The sequence below is a fragment of the Pogoniulus pusillus genome, chromosome 38, assembly GCF_015220805.1.
Source record: "Pogoniulus pusillus isolate bPogPus1 chromosome 38, bPogPus1.pri, whole genome shotgun sequence".
Taxonomy (NCBI): domain Eukaryota; kingdom Metazoa; phylum Chordata; class Aves; order Piciformes; family Lybiidae; genus Pogoniulus; species Pogoniulus pusillus.
In genome coordinates, this window is record NC_087301.1 from 6369793 (window position 1) to 6386948 (window position 17156).

Genomic DNA, 17156 nt, shown 5'->3' on the forward strand with positions numbered 1-17156 from the left:
ACACCGGGCATGGGCACTGAGAACCGCGCCGGGCCGGACCTCGCCGGGCCCCGACCACCAACGCTTCCTGCGGCGGCGCGGCGGGCGCGGGCGGGCTTTCCGGGGCGGGGAGCGGCTCGCCGCCATGCCCGCCGCCCCGCTCGGCCCCGGCGCGGCCGCCCGGGCTAGGCGCGGGGCGCTGCGGGCCCGTTGAAGCGGCGGCGGAGGAGGTGCGGAGGTTTTGCGGGGCGGTGCGGCGGCGGAGGAGGGCTGCGGCGATGGCTGCCGCCTGGCCGTGGCTGCTGCTGTGGCTGTGGCTAGCGGCGGCCCTGCCCGCCAGCCCGGCCCCGCCGCGCATCCGGCTGCCGCTGCGGGGCGGCGCGGCCCTGCCACCCCCGGGACCCCGCGCTCGCCGGGCTCCTGCCCAGCCTCAGCCGCCAGGTAGCTTCCTGGAGATGATCGACAACCTGCGCGGCAAGTCCGGGCAGGGCTACTACGTGGAGATGACGGTGGGCAGCCCCCCGCAGAAGGTGAGGGGGCCCCGGGGGGTGCGGAGGGGCGGCTCTGCGGATGCTACCGAGGCCGAGCACGCTGCCGTGTGGCTGCCGCCGCGCAGCTCGGGCGGCGTTGCCTTTCCCCCATACACCGTTGCTGTGATGCTCGGGGTGGGGGGCGGCAGCTGGATGCAGGCTCCCCGCAAAGGTGACCTGGGTGACGCTGGGGTGCTGCGGGGTGAGCCGGACTCGGTGCTGTGCCTGCGGATCGGGACGGGCCGTCCGTCCGTCCGTCCATCCATCCATCCATCCCTCGAAGGTGACTCCTGGCTCCCCGGGGTGACACCGGGGTGCTGTGGGTGCTCCGGGGTGAGCTGTGCTGTGCGTGCAGAGTGAGCCAGGCTGCCTGTGCCCTTCCATCACTGCCTCCCTGCCCAGCTGGAGGATGCCTCCACGCAGGAGCTGGCTCAGTGCGTGGGCAATAAGGGGGTGGGGATGTGCTGTGCCCGCCCGCAGGTGCTGTGTGCTGGCCTGGAGCGGGCATGTGCGGGCCCGAAGCAAGCACAGCCCAGCGGCGCTTGGCACGGTCTTGCCAGCGCAGTGCTGGCTCCGGGTGCCACTCGTGACCCGGGCAGCTTTCGTGCGGGTTGTTACTGCAGAGGAGCCGGGGGGCAGTGCGCGGCCGCAGCGTGCAGGGTTCAGGGCTCGCAGCACAGCATCCCGCAGGGCGCATGAATCATTCGGCTCCGCTCCTCCTCCTCCAGCTCTCTGGAGTCCCGGGGGCTGTGCTGCCCAGCACATGCGTCCCACTTGTGCCCTGGGGACAGGATGGGTGCTGAGGGCCAGGTGCTGGGCGCACAGCCCGGGATGAACCAGTTCCTGCCTTCCTTTGAGGGCGAGGTTGTGGAGGTTCCTTCTGCCAGCTCCTTCAGCAGCCCTGCACAGGGGCAGGGTCGAGGGGACCAGCTCAGAGCTGGAGGCTCCACATCCCTTCCAGCACAGGGCCTGCCACTCAGTGCCCACTCAGGCTCTGGAACCAAGCTGCTTTTCTCCCAGGCTGGCTCCATCCGAAGTGCCCCCCACGCTCCGCACATGTGGCAGGGAGAGATGCCAACCACAGCCAGGGGAGCAGCACCCAAAGATGGGGGCTGCGGGAGCCAGTCCCTGGTGTCGCTGCCTGCCAGCGCTTGAGTCTGTGCTCCATCAGGGTAGGCTGAGAGGGGGGGGAAAAAAAAGGGAGGAGATGATTTCCCAAACGCAGTTTTCAGTCTGATTTCATCATCCCTTGCCTGGGACGTGCCACGTGTCGCAGCTGCCAGATCCTTTCCCCACGAGCCACCTGTTCCCAGGCGCCCGCGCGCTGCCAAGCCGTGCGCCCTCCTGGGCACCCAGCTCCCAGCCCTGGACTCCTGCCAGCTGTCGGCGTGGTGCCCGCCTGCGTGCTGGAGCAAAATCCCTCCAGGCCTTGTAATGGAATTAAAGGATTCACGTGGAAGAGCACGGCTGGGCACAGGCAGGGGCACAGGGGTTTATCCGAGGGTCCCCACCTCTGCCCCTTGGCACAGCGCTGCGGGCACGGAGAGAAAACCCTGCCCCGTGTCCTCTCCTGCAGCAGCAGCTCTTCCTCCAGGGAATGCCATCCGCCCTGGGTACCCCAGGGAGTGGTGAGGATGAGCGAGTGGCCCCCAGTGACTGATCCAATCGAGACCAGCCTGGGCACAGTGGCAGAGGCTGCTGGTGCCGTGTTGCCAGGGGAGGCTGAGCTGGCACAGCTGCTCTGGATGCTTGGCTGAGGAGGATGTTGGGGGCAAATGTGCCACGCTGATCCTTACCCACAGCCCAAAATATTCCCCTAGGTAAGCAGCCAGGCTGGGGCTGGGGGCACTGGTTCCCTGGTGCAGCATGGGGCCGTGGGCAGGGCAGGAGGCTGTGGGTGCCCAGGACACTGTGCCCATCAGTGGGTCTCCAGGAAAACTGACTCGGGGCAGCTGTGTCCTGGAGGCCCAGAGATTAGCAGAGCTCAGGAACTTCCTGTCTCTGCCCTCTGACTCCACGGATTAAGGGCCAAAGCCTTGGCTTGCTGCTGGCTGTGGTATGCTGGGGATGCAGCCCCCCAGGGCTGGGGGTCAGAGCATGGTTGTGGGCCCCACGGAGCCCTGCAGACCTCCACTGCCACACCAGACACCCCCACTCCACCCCTCGCAGGACAAGGGGGCAGAGGCAGGGTTCAGCTGGGGGCAGGGTGCAGGCAGCCTGCTCCTGGTGGGACGTTTGCCAGGGCTGCTAATCCAGAGATCAATCTGGAGCGAGCTCGGCCTGTGGCTTAGTGCATCCAGCCCTGGCTTCTGTGCCACCTGTCCCTCCAGCCAGCCTCACCTTGGGGTTGTGGCAAGGGGAGCTGGGCACCTCGCCATGCTGCTGTTCTGCCCAGAAGCCCCCTGCCAGGAGCCTGCTCAGGCTGTGCTTGCCTGCTGCTGGGCACTGTTTGCTCTCTGTCACTGACTCCTGCTCCTCCACAGTGGCCTCTCTCAGCTGTCCCTGGGCGAGGCAAAAGAGGGTCCCTGCTAAACTCTCCTGCATCCATTGGGGCCACCCCAGCCACATTGTGCCCAGGGCAGTGTCACTTGCCTGTGGTGTCTGGGCAGATGGTACAGCAGGGTCCTGCTGCAGTCCTGAGCTTCTCTCTCTTCTTTCTCCAGCTGAACATCCTAGTGGATACAGGCAGCAGTAACTTCGCCGTGGGAGCTGCTCCTCACCCCTTCCTCCGGAGATACTACCAGCGGCAGCTGTGAGTACCCTGGGGGCACACAGCAGTGCCACAGCCCCGGCCCCACAGAGTGTGCCTGGGGCCCAGTCAGACCCTGCCAGGTGCCAGCAGCTTCCATCCAGCTGGCTTTGCCTGCCCAGAGCAGGACAATAGCAAACAGCAGCTGGGCTTGTCCCCTGCCTGGGCACAGGCTCCACCAGCCCACGGGTGCCTGCTCCTCCTCCACACCAGCCTTACAGCGGCTCTGTGATGCCATCGCAGGTCCAGCACCTACCGTGACCTGCGGAAGGGCGTCTACGTGCCCTACACCCAGGGCAAGTGGGAAGGGGAGCTGGGCACCGACCTCGTCACCATCCCCCACGGCCCCAACGTCACCGTCAGAGCCAACATCGCTGCCATCACCGAGTCGGACAAGTTCTTCATCAACGGCTCCAACTGGGAAGGGATCCTGGGGCTGGCATACGCCGAGATCGCCCGGGTGAGTCCTGCCTGCCAGCAGCCTGGCCCAGCTCTCTCTGCCTGGCCCTGCCAGCAGCCGTGGGCACCACAGAATGGGCTCGGGTGCCTCTCTTTTTGGCTGTGCTCAGTCCCCCAGGGCCCAGCTTGCAGCTGTGCTGCAGCCTTGAGCCTTGCTGCAGCAGCACGGAGAGTCAGGATCCTTGGGGACAGTCCCTGGGCAAGGAGAGCCCTGACACGTCCCTGTCCTGCCTCTGCTTTCTCCTCCCCCTCCCCCAGCCCGACGACAGCCTGGAGCCCTTCTTCGACTCGCTGGTGAAGCAGACACAGGTGCCCAACATCTTCTCCCTGCAGCTCTGCGGGGCAGGCTTCTCGCCCAATGAGACAGAGGCTCTGGCATCGGTGGGGGGCAGCATGGTGAGTGCCTCCCCTGCGAGGAGGCTGCAGGGGCTGCCCGTGGGGGCCCTGCCCGGGCTGGCTGGAGCTGGCTGCAGGTGGTGGCAGTGCCCTTCTGTCCCCACCGGCAGATCATCGGCGGCATCGACCGCTCGCTGTACGTGGGCGACATCTGGTACACGCCCATCCGCAAGGAGTGGTACTACGAGGTCATCATCGTCAAGCTGGAGGTCAACGGGCAGGACCTCAACATGGACTGCAAAGAGGTGAGAAGGGCAGCAGGAGAAGCCACTCCACTGCTGCCTATGGCCCGAGGGGGCGTGGGGCCCCCCCGGTCACTGCTCTTGTGCCCTCAGTACAACTATGACAAGAGCATCGTGGACAGTGGCACCACCAACCTCAGGCTGCCGAAGAAGGTGTTTGAGGCTGCAGTGAAGTCCATCAAAACGGCTTCTTCGGTCAGTGAAGCCCACCCCTCCCCCATGGGCACCAGCCTGGGCGCCGCTGCTGCCTGCTCAGGGTGATGCCACTCCCCTTTCCCTTCCCCCCCCCTACCAGACAGAGAAGTTCCCGGATGGCTTCTGGCTGGGGGAGCAGCTGGTTTGCTGGCAGGTCGGCACCACCCCCTGGCACATCTTCCCAGTCCTGTCCCTCTACCTGATGGGGGAGGCCACCAACCAGTCCTTCCGCATCACCATCCTGCCCCAGGTGAGCCCACGGCCGAGCTGCAGCTGCTCCTGCTGGCAGGACCGTGCCGGGTGGGCACAGCCTACCCCCACCCTGGGCGCTCTGCCCGGTCCCGCCCCGTGCTGACAGCTTCTCCTCCTGCAGCAATACCTGCGCCCCGTGGAGGACGTGGCCACCTCTCAGGACGACTGCTACAAGTTTGCCATCTCCCAGTCCTCCACGGGCACCGTCATGGGCGCTGTGATCATGGAGGGCTTCTATGTGGTCTTTGACCGTGCCCGCAAGCGCATTGGCTTCGCCGTCAGTGCCTGCCACGGTGAGGGCTGGGCCAGGAGTGCAGCCAGAGAAGCCACCAAGATGGGCAGAGGAGTCTCCTATGGCCTCAGCAGGACAGAGTAGAGGGGAAAGATGGTGAAGGGCAGCTCAAACCAAAGCAGAGCTCAAGGGAATGCAGCTCCAAGCAGCTCACTGCTGAGCTGTGCCAACCTGCAGAGCCGCAGGTTGGGATGGGAGTGGAAAGAGTTGAGGCCGTTCAGGCTGGAGAGGAGAAGGCTTCAGGGGTGCCTCCGAGCTGTATTTCAGTAGCTGAAGGGGACCCACAGGCAGGCTGGGGAGGGACTGTGCAGAAGGGCTTGGAGTGACAGGATGAGAGGCAATGGTTTGGAGCTGGAGCAGGGCAGAGTTAGGTTGGACAGCAGCAGGAAGCTGTGCACAGGGAGGGTGCTGAGACACTGGCACAGGCTGCCCAGGGCTGTGCTTGAGGCCCCATCCCTGCAGCCAGCCAAGCTCAGCCTTGCTGTGTCCCTGTGCAGCCTGCTCCAGCTGGAGCTGTCCCTGCTGCCTGCAGTGGGGGGTTGGACAAGATGCCCTTGGAGGGTCCCTTCCGACCCGATGCACTCTGTGCTGCTTGCGTGAGAGGTGGAGGGGACGCAGCAGAGGGTGACCAGAGCCCTGCCCCCTGCCCACAGTGCACGACGAGTTCCGGATGGCGGCGGTGGAGGGGCCCTACCTGCACCCCAACATGGAGGACTGCGGCTACAACCTGCCGCAGACGGACGAGTCCACGCTGATGACCATCGCCTACGTGATGGCTGCCATCTGCGCCCTCTTCATGCTGCCCCTCTGCCTCATGGTGTTCCAGTGGCGCTGCTTCCGCTGCCTGCGCCGCCGCCACGACGACTTCGCCGACGACATCTCCCTGCTGAAGTGACAGCGGAGCCCCGGGGCAGCCCCCGGCACTGCGGGGCCAGGGGCGGGGACAGGTACACGGCCTCGGCTTCCCGGCGGGGGCTGGGCAAGGCAGCGGCATGGGGAGCTCAGAGCCTCCAAGCCCCAGGGGATTTGGTGCCCCCAGGAGCAGCCTTGGGAGCCCCAGGCCTGGGCTGCCCTTGGCTGGGACCTAGAGGAAGAGCAGAGGGGCTGGGGAGGGAGGCAAGAGGGCACTGACCCCATCCTGGGGGCCAGGGACAGCTGCTCTGCTCTGGCACCGGGTGAGGCTGCCCCAGGCTCTCCTGCTGAGCCCTGCTAGGCTTGATGGGGTCACACTGCCTGTGCCCTGCCTGTCCCCTCTCAGCCCGTCCTGCCCTGCACCGTGGCTGTGCCTTCCCCATGCGGCTCCTTGCCTGGAGCCCAACCCACAGCTCCCATCTCGGAGCTTCCCTCCCCAGCCCTGGGCTCTTCGGGGCCAGCCTGGGGCTGCTGGGATGGGAGCAACCAGAGGCAGAGGCTTCCCATCCATCCTCCTGCTGCCCCCTGCACCGCTCACCCTGACCCTTCCCGTGGCATTTCCAAACCTATCCACCAGCTCCAGGACTTCTGCACACCTCCACCCCTGCCATCCTGGCACAGGCAGAAGCAGGTCCCCATCTACTTCCCCCCCTCCCCCCAGAAAACCTCCTCACCTCCCTTCCAACAGCATCAGCGTGCCCAGGAGGGGCCAAGCCCCCACCCCCAGCCCACCTGCCCGTTGGAAAGCCATAGGGGAGCCCACTCCTGGGCTCAGCCAGTCCCTGCCCAGCCTCACCCATAGCGGAGGGCACAGGGAACAGCCTCCTGCTGCCAGGGCAGGGTGGGGGCCAGGCTGGCAGCGTGGGGGCAGGTCTGGGGGTGGGGGGCCGTGTTGTTTTTTTAACCTCGTGGTTGTATTTATTTCCTTTGGGGTTTTGTTTTGTACTCCCTGGGCCCAGAGCCTGTCCCAGAGCTGCTCCTGTACAGACACCACCCAGAGCTCTATTTTTAACTAGCGCCGACAGCCACTGTCCCAGCCCCGACCCCGGGGCCTTTGCACCTGCTTTGGGCTTGGGTTTTTTTAAAGACTTTTTAGTCCTCTGCTCAGTCCTGAGGCCAGGCAGCAGCTCATGGATGGGTAGTAAGCCAGGGCTGGTGGCAGAGGTGACAGGTAGGGTCGGGGGTGGGAGCTGGAGCAAGCCAAGCGGTGGTTCGGGAGGCAGGAGGAGGTTGCAGGAAGCTTTTCCTGTCCTCATCCTCTTCCTGCAGCCGAGGGAGGATTTAAGGACAGCCCTCCCCTCCTCCCTGCCCGCCGGCAGCAGCTGATCACGCTGGGATGTCCTCACTTCCCTGCCTCCAACCTGGGCAGGGAGGGGCTTCAGCACCAGGATTCACTCAATGCCAGGCTCTGCTCCTCGGTGGAGGGGGAGCTGCAGTGCTGGGGCTGAGCTGGGCACTGCCCAGCACTAGAGCCAAGGCACCAGTTCAGGGGGACCAGAAACTAAGGGCTGGAGCACTGCAGGACTCACCAGGCAGGACCCTTCCTGCAGTTCAGTGTCTTTGAAAGGGCAGTGAGGAGGAGGAGGAGGCAGCCCTGGCACTGGGCACCACCACAACATGCCCCTAAGCCACCCCACCTCACTAGTGCACAGTCCCCACGCCATGCTCCAACCCTTCCACCCTGGCACCAGGTGGCCAGACCATGCAGATACCCTCTCCCCACACCCTAGTGCCTACCCAGGACCCCCCCAGCACCTCCCCAGCACCCTCAGCCTCCGTTGTGGACCACTGCCTTAAACCACGCTTGTGAGTGTGGGGAGGGTCAGCCTGTGGGCGAACTCCAGCATGCTGGCATCCAGGCAGTGTTGGCACTCACCAAGGGCCTGGGTGCCTCTGGAAGGGCCAAGTTTGACCCACAGACTGCAAATGGGGGGGAGAAGATTCCACAGAGTCGGGGCAAGAGTGCCAGTGGTGCCCAACACCTCAAACCCCACCAGAATCCACAGAAGAAGGCTTGAGGAGACAGCAGAGGAAATGGGAACTGTGCCAGTTGAGTTCTCCTGAGCTGCTCCCAAAGGCCTGGAATTGGGGCAGGGGACACTGGGCAGGGGTGGGCACAGAGCTGGGCCCCATGGGGGGCATGGGGACAGGTGGCTGCTGTAGACTCCAGTACTCTGTAACCTATTGTCTGTGTAAGAACAATGAATGTTACCACGGTAAATTATTATGGCATTAAAGAGACCACAAACAAGAGGGCTGCCTCTGCTGCCAGGGGGCACAGCTCCTGCCCAGCAGCACTGCTGGCAAGCAAGCTGGGAAGCATTTGTGGCCCTGGTGAGTCTGTGTCCAGCTCTGGGCTCCCCAGTTCAAGGACAGGGACTTGGCTGGAGAGGGCACAGCAAAGGGCTGCAGAGCTGCTGAGGGGCCTGGAACATGTCTGAGGTGAGGAAGGGCTGAGGGCCCCTGGGGTGAGGAGCAGCCTGAGGGCTGAGCAATACTACAAGGGTGAGTGCCAGGAGGATGGTTCAGTGGTGCCCGGTGATGGGCACAGACTGGGAGTTGCACCTGAACGTGAGGAGGAACCCACCTCCAGAGAGGGGCATCCACAACCTCCCTGGGCAACCTGTGCCAGTGTCTCCTCACCCTCCCTCTCTCTGCTCCACAACCTCCCTGGCCAACCTGTGCCAGTGTCTCCTCACCCTCCCTGCCTGTGCTTCACAACCTCCCTGGCCAACCTGTGCCAGTGTCTCCTCACCCTCCCTCTCTGTGCTCCACAACCTCCCTGGGCAACCTGTGCCAGTGTCTCCCCACCCTCACTGTCAATAATTTCTTCCTCATCTCCACTCTCATTCTCTCCTCTCCCAGCTCCAATCCATTCCCTCTCGTCCTGTCACTCCCAGCCCTTTTCAGAAGCCCCTCCCCAGCTCTCCTGGAGCCCCTCCTCACACTGTGACCCTGTCAAAGAGGCTGCAGAGGAGGTCAGTAAAGCTGCCAGGAGGAGCAGCCCCAAATCACTGCATAATATACACACTTTATTCCTGCCCTGGGCCGTGGCCAGGCTGCCTCTATACACACATCCCCTAGAGATAAAAATGTACATGGTGTGTCCATGGCTGTATAAATATAGACCTGTAGAAATCTCAGCCCCCACCCTGCCCCTCCACACACACAGCTCCTCCTGCCACGCTGCTCTGCTCCAGCTGCTGTCATTTCAGGCTGGGACAAAAGGGGCAGGTGTCAGTGGTGTTGGTCTGTGCCCAGAACTTGATGCACTGTAAGAGAGAATGAATTGGTCACAAGGGCACCACGGGTGTCTGGGGTGACCTTCCCAGACATGCATCCCAGGGATAGCTTCTCTGATCCTCAGACAGCCTCCAGCAGCAGGTAACCAGGTGGAGGGAGCCTGCTCAGGACCATCAGCCCCTCCTCAACAGAGTCAGAATGGTTTGGGCTGGAAGGGACCTGCAGAGGTCATTGGGGGAGCAGGAACAGCCTCCACTAGCTCAGGCTGCCCAGAGCCCTGTGGAGCCTGCCCTAAGCAGCTGCTGAGGCCCCAGAGGTGCTTTAGGTTTGCCTGCACAAGTGAAGCCCTGCCTGGTGCCAGTGCCCCCTGCCCAGCAGTTCCTCTGCACTGAGCCAGTGCCCAGGCAGCTGGGTGATGGTGGCAGCTCTCCCTCACCCTGTGTGCTAGATCCTTCCAGGCTCTCCTGCTTCCAGAAGAGACCAGGATCTAAGCCTGGCTCAGGGGCAGGAGTGAGGGCAGCCTGCTCCTGAAGTCACCAGCCAATAGTAGGGGGAGGGGGTGCCAGGATGCAGAGCTTTACTGATCCCACTCCTCTGGCAGGATCTCAGGACAACAGGATCTCCTCTGCACACCTGCCCAGGGACCCCAGGAAGGAACTGGAACCATTAGGAGGCACCTAGGAGCAGGGAGGGACTCCACACACTCACCTCCTTGTGCAGCACGTGTGAGCAGGCCATGGGGTGGAGGTCCCCAGGCTGCACAAGCTTCTGGCACATCAGGCACAGTTTACAGGCAGCTGGGGTCTGGCACAGGTGGTGAGAGAACAGAGAGGAGACAGGGGCAGGAGTCAGGCACCCAGTTCGGGTCACCTATTCCACATTCCAGTTCCTCACTGCACCAGCTGCAGCCAAGGGCTGTGCCCTGTTCCTCCTCCTCCCCACAGCTATCAGAGCCTCCCACCCCTCCCCTGCAGCTGTTCCCACTATCCCCAGCAGGAAGGATCCATGTCCCCAGCCCTTCCCTCCCAAACGGCTGCCTGAAGAGAGAGGAGCCAGTGGGAAGAGCTCCAGGGGCTCACCCTTTTGGCTACCCCTCCCTTTGCCCACCTTGAAGACAGAGCCTTACATGTGATGCTGTGCCAGGGTAAGCCACCTGGGCAGGGGGCAGGAACATCGGGGTGCTGATCTGCGGCAGCGGCGCCGGGAACATGGGGGCCCTGATCCGGCTGAGAGGCTGCAGCGAGGCAAAGCAGCTCATCAGACACCCAGCAGGGCACTGGCACTCAGCAGGGCACCCAGGTACCCCCAGCCCTCGGGGCAGGCAGTCCTGGCACTTCCCCTGCCGCTTGCCCACCTGAGCGCCGGCTGCTGCCCTCTCCTGCTGCTCCGCCAGCTTGGCTGCCACCAGCTGGTTCAGCTCCTCCATGGTCAGCCCTGCCATGGTCCTCCTGGCATTCTTGATCTGCTGCAGGATGTTGGTGAGCTGGGCCCTGCGTGGACAGCAGCCTGCTGACAGCCCTCAGCCTCCAGCACCCAAGCCCAGTGACCCCCAGGGATGGGACCCTGCAGCCCAGCACCAGCAGCAGCAGAGAGCATCCTCTCAGCCACACACCCCCAGCCCAGGTGGCTCCCACCTGCAGTGAGCTGCCCATCCCCAGCTGGAGCAGAAGACAGCATAAGATGCACCCACAGGGAGGCTGCAGGACCTGCCCGAGGTGGTGCCAGGCACAGGGTGCTTGTGGTGGGCACAGGTAGCATCACAGAGTTGTTTGGTTTGGAAGAGCCCTCCAAGAGCATCCAGTCCAACCTGCAGCCCAGCAGCACCATGCCCACCAAACCGTGCCCCCGAGTGCCATGGCCACATCTTTGCCCCACACCTCCAGGGGTAGGGACTCCAACACCTCCTTGGGCAGCCCTTCAGACGCAGTTCCAAACCCTCCCAACCTTCCCAGTGCCAGGGCACACCTGAGAGCCCCCCAGCCTCTGCTCCTCCCCTCCAGGCTCCCCAGGAGCACCCAGCAGAGCTCCCCCACCCCTCACGCCAGCCGCTGTGCCCCGCTCAGTGCTGCCCACGCCCAGGCACTCACTTGTTGCACTGCGGGAACCGAGCCAGCAGCTTCTCCAGCAGCTTCTCCAGCTTGTCTGCCGGCTGCGGGCGCTGCAGCTCGGGAGCCACACTGACGGCGCCCAGGCCTGGTGGCGGCGGGATGGAGGCAGCAGGGGGCATGTGCGGGCTGGGCGTGCCCAGCAGCGACGCCACCACTGGGCTGTTCCTGCCCTGGGACGCGGGCAGCGGCGGGGAAGGTTGGTTGGGTCTGGAGATGGCAGGGTTCAGGAGGGGAAAGGAGAGGGCCCGGGGGTCGGCGCTTGGCATGACCATGGGCACGGGAACAGGGCCGATGGGGAAGGGCAGCCGGGGCGTGAGGGAGGGGCTGGGCTGGAATGCCGTCAGCATGAAATCTGTCTGAGAAAGAGAAACGGGGGGGCAGCGACAGGCTGGTTAGGATAAGCCCACCTGAAAGGGCAGCAGAGTGCCCTCCTCCCCAGGCTGGCAGCCAGGAGCCGGGCTGAGGCGCGGGCACCGGGAGAGAGCCTTCCCCTGTGCTCCGGGCAGAGCAGGTAAGCCCCGAGAGAGCACAGGGAACTGCCTCACACAGCCTCCTCCAGCACAGGGCTGGCACACTGCCCCCACAGCCTGGCAGCCCTACCCCCCAGCAGCGACAGGCCGTGCTTGGCAGGCCCGAGCGAGGCTCACTTCTGAGGGCGGAGGTGGCAGCGTCGGGGTCGGGATCTGGGGCAGGCTGCTCAGCTTCGTTCCGTTCCTCACCATCTGAATGTGGTCGTTGAACTGATCCTGCCAGAGGGGAAAGAACAGGGACGTGTTGCTGACAGCCTCTGCCTGGGGAGGTCCAGGGCTGACTCCCCTGCCTGGGCAGAGCAGCTGCGGGCCCTGCAGTGGGCAGGGTTTGCTGCCCAGCAGGCAGGAGAGGGAGCAGCCGAGCAGCTGCCTCCACTCACTCGGACGCTCTCCTTGGTGATCCGTATCCTGTTCAGTCTCATCTCCCACTCTTGCTTTGGCCTCATGGTCTCCAGCGTGGGTGGTGCAGACCTGCAAGCACAGCTGAACATTCCCACTTGCACACCCTGCTCTCACCAGTGGCAGTGACAGGCACCTGGAGCAGGGGCAGGCTCCCACACCTGAGTGAGGAGCCCCAGGAGAGGAGAGCATGAGGGGCTCACAGCATGGACAGACACAGGGACACCACAGCCACCATCGTGCATGGTACACGTTCAGCAGAGGAACACCAGCAGGAACCAAGCACAGCCACACCTGACCCTGCTCTGCTGCATTCCCGAGCCCCATTACTTCAAGAAGCAAACCTTGAGCCGTTCAGCTCAGTCTCCAGTGCAAGCAGAGGAACAGGAGATGGGCCTGGGGGACACTGGGATCCCCCCCTGCCCTTCCTGAGACCACAAGGACTCACTTGAGGTAGGTGAGGTGCAGCTCTGCTTCTTTTTCTGCTTCTTCCAGCTTCAGCACCAGCAGCTCCTTTCGGCTCTCCAGGGACAGGATCTGGCAAGGAGGGGCCCACATGAAGAGTGGTTCTTGGACTGCCTTGGTCCTCGCTGCCAGCCTCTAATCCCTTTGCCAAGCACCACACTAAGTGCATCAGGGCACTGGTCCCAGCTGCAGCTAACTGCACTGGTACTGGTTCATCCCTTCTCTTGTCCCACAAAGGCTGTGAGTCAGGCTCAAGCTGCTCCTGATTCCACAGCACCACTCCCTGCAGCCCAGCACCTCACAAAGGTCCCTGACAGCTGCTCTGGAAGAAAGGAGTCACCTCCTGACCTCTGCTTTCCAGGCTCGTTCTGTCTCCTCCAGGATGTTCCTGTTGATTTCATTGTGCTGGTTCTTCAGCTTGTCCAGCTCCATCTCCCACAGCTGCCTGCAGGCAGAAACAGAACCAGCTGGGCACTGCAATGGTGTGCAACAGGAGAGCAGAGTGAGGCCACTGATCCTGGCAACTCTATGGGGATAACAGCTCCCAGAGCACCACACCAGCCATGGTCACCACTGTCCCCAGAGGGAGCCGAGCCAGAGCACAGAGCCAACCAGTGTGCCAAACACTGGGCAAAACCAGAACTCCCCTTGGCAGGGAAGGGTGCCCAGAGCTGCCCGAGGCAGCCCACAGGATGGAGCAGCTCTGACCCAGGAGAAGTCAGGAGCTGGCTCCTTCCACCTGCGCTGTGTCAGCATCCAAGCCTGCCCTGGGAGCCCCTCTGCCCAGCTGTACAGAGCAGAGTCACTGGGCAGAGAAGTGGGTTTGTGCCAACCCTGGGCAGATGAAACCCAGGCAGAGGTAGCAGTTACAAGCTGAGACAATCCCATGAGCTAAACTCTGATCTTATGGGATTCCTCTGTCACAAGTCCCCAGGAGCCTGCTTGTGACTGGGATCAAAGAGGATTTAACCTGAGGCTGGGGCAGCAGCCTGCTGGCAGAGCAGATAAACCCTTCAGAGGGTGGCAAAGGTCAGCACTGGTACAGCACTCTGTGGCCTGCCCCAGCAGAAGCTTCAGAGTGGTCCTGAGGCCAAAGGGCTGCAGGGGAAGCAGCAGCAGGAGGCAGGGCTGGGCAGGAGCCTTACTTCTCATCGGACTGCTCTGCAATCAGAGAGGCAATCTTGTTCTCCTTCTCCTCCTGCTCCTTCAGCAACCTGCCCAGGAGGAAGAGCACAGCTGGAGCCACCACTGGCAGAGCTGTTGGCACCCTGGCATGGCAGGGTGCCCGTGGCACAGCTCGTCCAGAGCCCACCAGCACTGGGCGGCTGCTGACAATGCCCCACAGAGCAAAGCTTCTGCTGTCCCATGGCACTGCACAGGGGCAGGGCTGCAGGAGCAGAGCACACTGCAGGCAGCTGTGCTGCCCCCACAGCACACACAATTTGTGCCACACACTCGTGGGACACAGGGACTGAGCACTGGGAGGGGTCTGAAGCTGTCCTCTCCTGCTCAAGCAGGAACAGCTTGGGGTGAGCAGCATCTCGTCCTCCTCCCCCAGACCAGGATTTCCTCCTCCATACTCTCACCTCCTGCCTTTCTCACACAGCTTCTCGATTTCTGCTTTCAGATCCTGCTCCTTCTGCAAGAACTCCTTCTTCTCCTTCTCCATCTTCTTCTTGGTCTCTTCCCGTTTGATGGTAACATCCTGAATTGCTTTCAGGATCTCCTAGAGGGAAAGGAGCAGAATTCCCAAGACCTAAATCCCTATTGGAACGAGATTCCAGGATCACACAGGCCAGCAGAACCCTTCCTTGCAGCAGATCCTGCTGAGATACAAAGTGGTTGCTGTGAGGAAACCCAGCAGCCAGGGCACCCCTACAGCAGAGGCTCTCCTGCCTCTGCAGAGTCCTGCCCTGCTCTAGATGCAGCCAACAGGCACTGATGGTTCCTTTTGTCTGAACTGAGCTACCACAGGGCCAGCTGAGATCCACTGAACCTCATGACCCTTGAGCAACAGCCACCAACATCCAAACCACCACAGGGAGCAGATTCTCCTGGCTCCACACCAGTCTCCATCAGGGAAACAAGCTGGAGACACTGTGAGATCCCCATCCTACAGGGGACACAGAGGATGCTGTGCCAGCAGCTGGCTCTGGGCCACCCAGCAGCTCACCTGGGCAAGGGCCAATCCTCAGTGCTGTGAAACTGCCACACAGGGTCACTGCCACAGCAAAGAGCTGCCCAGTCATGAGAGCAGCAGCTGGACAGAGAAAGGACAGCACCAAGTACCTGGTGGTTCTTCATCTCCTCTTCCCTGCGCTGCTGGAGCTGCTTAAGCTGCACCTGCAGCTGGTTCTCCACTTGCCTCTGCTTGTCCAGCACCTCCTGGTACCGCTCCTTCAGCAAAGCCCTCTCAGACATCATTTTGTCCTGCAGGGGAGAGCAGAAACTCAGAGAGAACTCGTACCAAAGAGAGCACAGGCAAGGGCAGGGGAGCTCAGCAGCGTCCAACAGCAGCCACTGTTCAAGGGCTCTGCCTCTATAGGCCAGAAGAGGCGAAGGGAGGCACTGCCTGTGCCTGGCAAGGGAATGAGTGGAAGCAGCCCTGGGCAGTGCCAGCAGCAGGACCTGCTGCCCATCGTGGGGCTGACACCCACCAGGTTCTTCTCGATGTCCTGATCCGTGCTCATGTTCACATCAGCTGTCTTGAAGTCTGTCTGCAGAGGGAGGTGATTGCTGTCAGATCCCCCCCACCAAGCCTGGCCAGACCCACCTTAGTACCCCCCACAAGCCTGGACACAGCCACCTCAGCACCCCCTCCCAGGCCTGGCCACAGCCACCTCAGCACCCCCTCCCAGGCCTGGCCACAGCCACCTCAGCACCCCCTCCCAGGCCTGGCCACAGCCACCTCAGCACCCCCTCCCAGGCCTGGCCACAGCCACCTCAGCACCCCCCTCCCAGGCCTGGCCACAGCCACCTCAGCAGCCCCACCCAGGCCTGGCCAGACCCAACTCAGCACCCCCCTCCCAGGCCTGGCCAGACCCAACTCAGCACCCCCCTCCCAGGCCTGGCCAGACCCAACTCAGCACCCCCTTCCCAGGCCTGGCCAGAACCCATCCCCCAATCTCAGCATCCCTACCCCTGCATCCTCACCTGACCCCTCTCAGCCAGCAGGCAGAGGCAGCATGACCTGCCCCAGGCTCAGCCTGGTCACCCAGCACCAACCCTCCCCCATCCCTCTGAGTGAAGGTCTGCCAAAGCAGGAGGTGTGCAGGCAGCAGCTGCTGCAAGGCAGCAGGCAGGGATGTGGTTTTGCTACCCACCCTCAACCCCTCCCTGCAGCCCTGCTGCTTGCACCCCATGCCCACATCTGCAACCCTGAGAGCAGGTCCAGAGGAGGCCACAAACACGACCAAGGGAGGGACAAGCTGAGAGAGTTCAGCCTGGAGAAGAGATGGCTCCAGGGAGCCCTCAGAGCAGCCTTTCAGGACTTAAAGGGACTCCACAAAAAAGATGGGGGCAGAGTTTAGATCAGGGAGTTTAGGGACAGGACAAGTGGCAACGGCTTTGAACTGGGAGAGAGGAGATTTGGGTTAGGCGTTAGGAGGAAACTGCTCCCCGTGAGGGGTGAGACACTGGAACAGGCTGCCCGGGAAGGCTGTGGATGTCCCTTCCACGGAGGCGTTCGAGGCCAAGCTGCACCACGTTTGGAGCCACTTGCTCTAGTGGGAGGTGTCCCTGCCCACGGCAGGGTAGCTGGAACTCGACCTCCGAGGTCCCTTCCAACCCGAACGCTTCCATGGAGCCCGGGGGCCCCGCAGCCTCCTCCCGGGGCGGCGCTCCCAGGCCCCAGCACAACCTCCCACCGCTCACCCACCTGCACAGCGATGTTCTGCGAGGGCTTGGGGGGAGCTGCCTCCGGGTCGGGCTCCTCCGCCTCCCCGCCGCTCGACCCCCCGGCCTCCACGCCGCCGGGCCCGGGCTCCCCCAGCGCCGGGGCCTGGCCGGGGGCGGGGGCGGCGGCGGACTCCGCCTCTCCGTCGGGGCCGGGCGCCGCCTCGGTGGGGCTCTCCGGGGCGGAAAGTGCGCACCCGCTGCGCGAAATAAACACGCCGGTCACTGCTCCCGGTCCGGGCGCAGACCCCAGCCCAGGCCCCAGCCCACCGGATTTACCTACCTGCCGGGCGGCACGGCGGGGCCGGGCTCGCAGAGGCGCGGCGGGGCGGGCGCGGCGGCGGGGCCGTCGGCCTGGGCCTGCTCCAGCGCCATGGGGCTGGCTGGCCGCGGGCGGGGCGGGGGCAGGGCCCGGCGGGGGGGGAGGGGGGGGGCAGGGCCCGGCGGGGCGCGGCCCGGAGCGGGAACGGGAGCGGAGCGGAGCGGCACGGCGCGCGCCCCCGCCGCCCCG

At 63.8% G+C, this 17156-nt stretch overlaps 2 protein-coding genes across 3 annotated transcripts; one reads left to right on the top strand and one right to left on the bottom strand.

Annotated features, from left to right (window-relative positions):
• Nucleotides 1–224: 224 nt before the first annotated feature.
• On the top strand, nucleotides 225–6858 carry BACE1 (beta-secretase 1). Its single transcript, XM_064173034.1, has 9 exons — nucleotides 225–509; nucleotides 3173–3261; nucleotides 3502–3718; nucleotides 3976–4113; nucleotides 4224–4358; nucleotides 4449–4550; nucleotides 4651–4800; nucleotides 4924–5095; nucleotides 5748–6858. Exons 1-9 carry the CDS (start codon nucleotides 258–260, stop codon nucleotides 5987–5989), a joined length of 1497 nt encoding a protein of 498 aa, XP_064029104.1. The 5' UTR covers nucleotides 225–257; the 3' UTR covers nucleotides 5990–6858.
• A 2159-nt stretch (nucleotides 6859–9017) lies between these two features.
• RNF214 (ring finger protein 214) lies at nucleotides 9018–17023 on the bottom strand. Of its 2 annotated transcripts, none has more exons than XM_064172993.1 (15): nucleotides 16929–17023; nucleotides 16629–16845; nucleotides 15409–15468; nucleotides 15041–15181; nucleotides 14338–14477; nucleotides 13897–13965; nucleotides 13100–13196; nucleotides 12735–12823; nucleotides 12268–12358; nucleotides 12005–12103; nucleotides 11337–11713; nucleotides 10604–10739; nucleotides 10376–10483; nucleotides 9958–10053; nucleotides 9018–9278 (listed from the first exon to the last, which is right to left on the bottom strand). In XM_064172993.1, exons 1-15 carry the CDS (start codon nucleotides 17018–17020, stop codon nucleotides 9213–9215), a joined length of 1878 nt encoding a protein of 625 aa, XP_064029063.1. In that variant the 5' UTR covers nucleotides 17021–17023; the 3' UTR covers nucleotides 9018–9212. The 2 variants fall into 2 exon arrangements, with proteins under 2 accessions (XP_064029063.1, XP_064029062.1); XM_064172992.1 differs by having other exon boundaries at nucleotides 12268–12370.
• Between the last annotated feature and the right edge of the window lie 133 nt (nucleotides 17024–17156).

Excerpts from the sequence above, each read along its gene's own strand:
- BACE1 (XM_064173034.1), top strand. The coding sequence starts at position 258 with ATGGCTGCCGCCTGGCCGTGGCTGCTGCTGTGGCTGTGGCTAGCGGCG. Across the intron at positions 510-3,172 it reads TGGGCAGCCCCCCGCAGAAG|CTGAACATCCTAGTGGATAC; the intron begins GTGAGGGGGCCC and ends TTCTTTCTCCAG. Across the intron at positions 4,551-4,650 it reads CCATCAAAACGGCTTCTTCG|ACAGAGAAGTTCCCGGATGG; the intron begins GTCAGTGAAGCC and ends CCCCCCTACCAG.
- RNF214 (XM_064172992.1), bottom strand. The coding sequence starts at position 17,020 with ATGGCGCTGGAGCAGGCCCAGGCCGACGGCCCCGCCGCCGCGCCCGCC. Across the intron at positions 13,966-14,337 it reads CTGTGTGAGAAAGGCAGGAG|GTTGCTGAAGGAGCAGGAGG; the intron begins GTGAGAGTATGG and ends CCTCCTGGGCAG. Across the intron at positions 12,104-12,267 it reads TCACCAAGGAGAGCGTCCGA|GATCAGTTCAACGACCACAT; the intron begins GTGAGTGGAGGC and ends CCCCTCTGGCAG.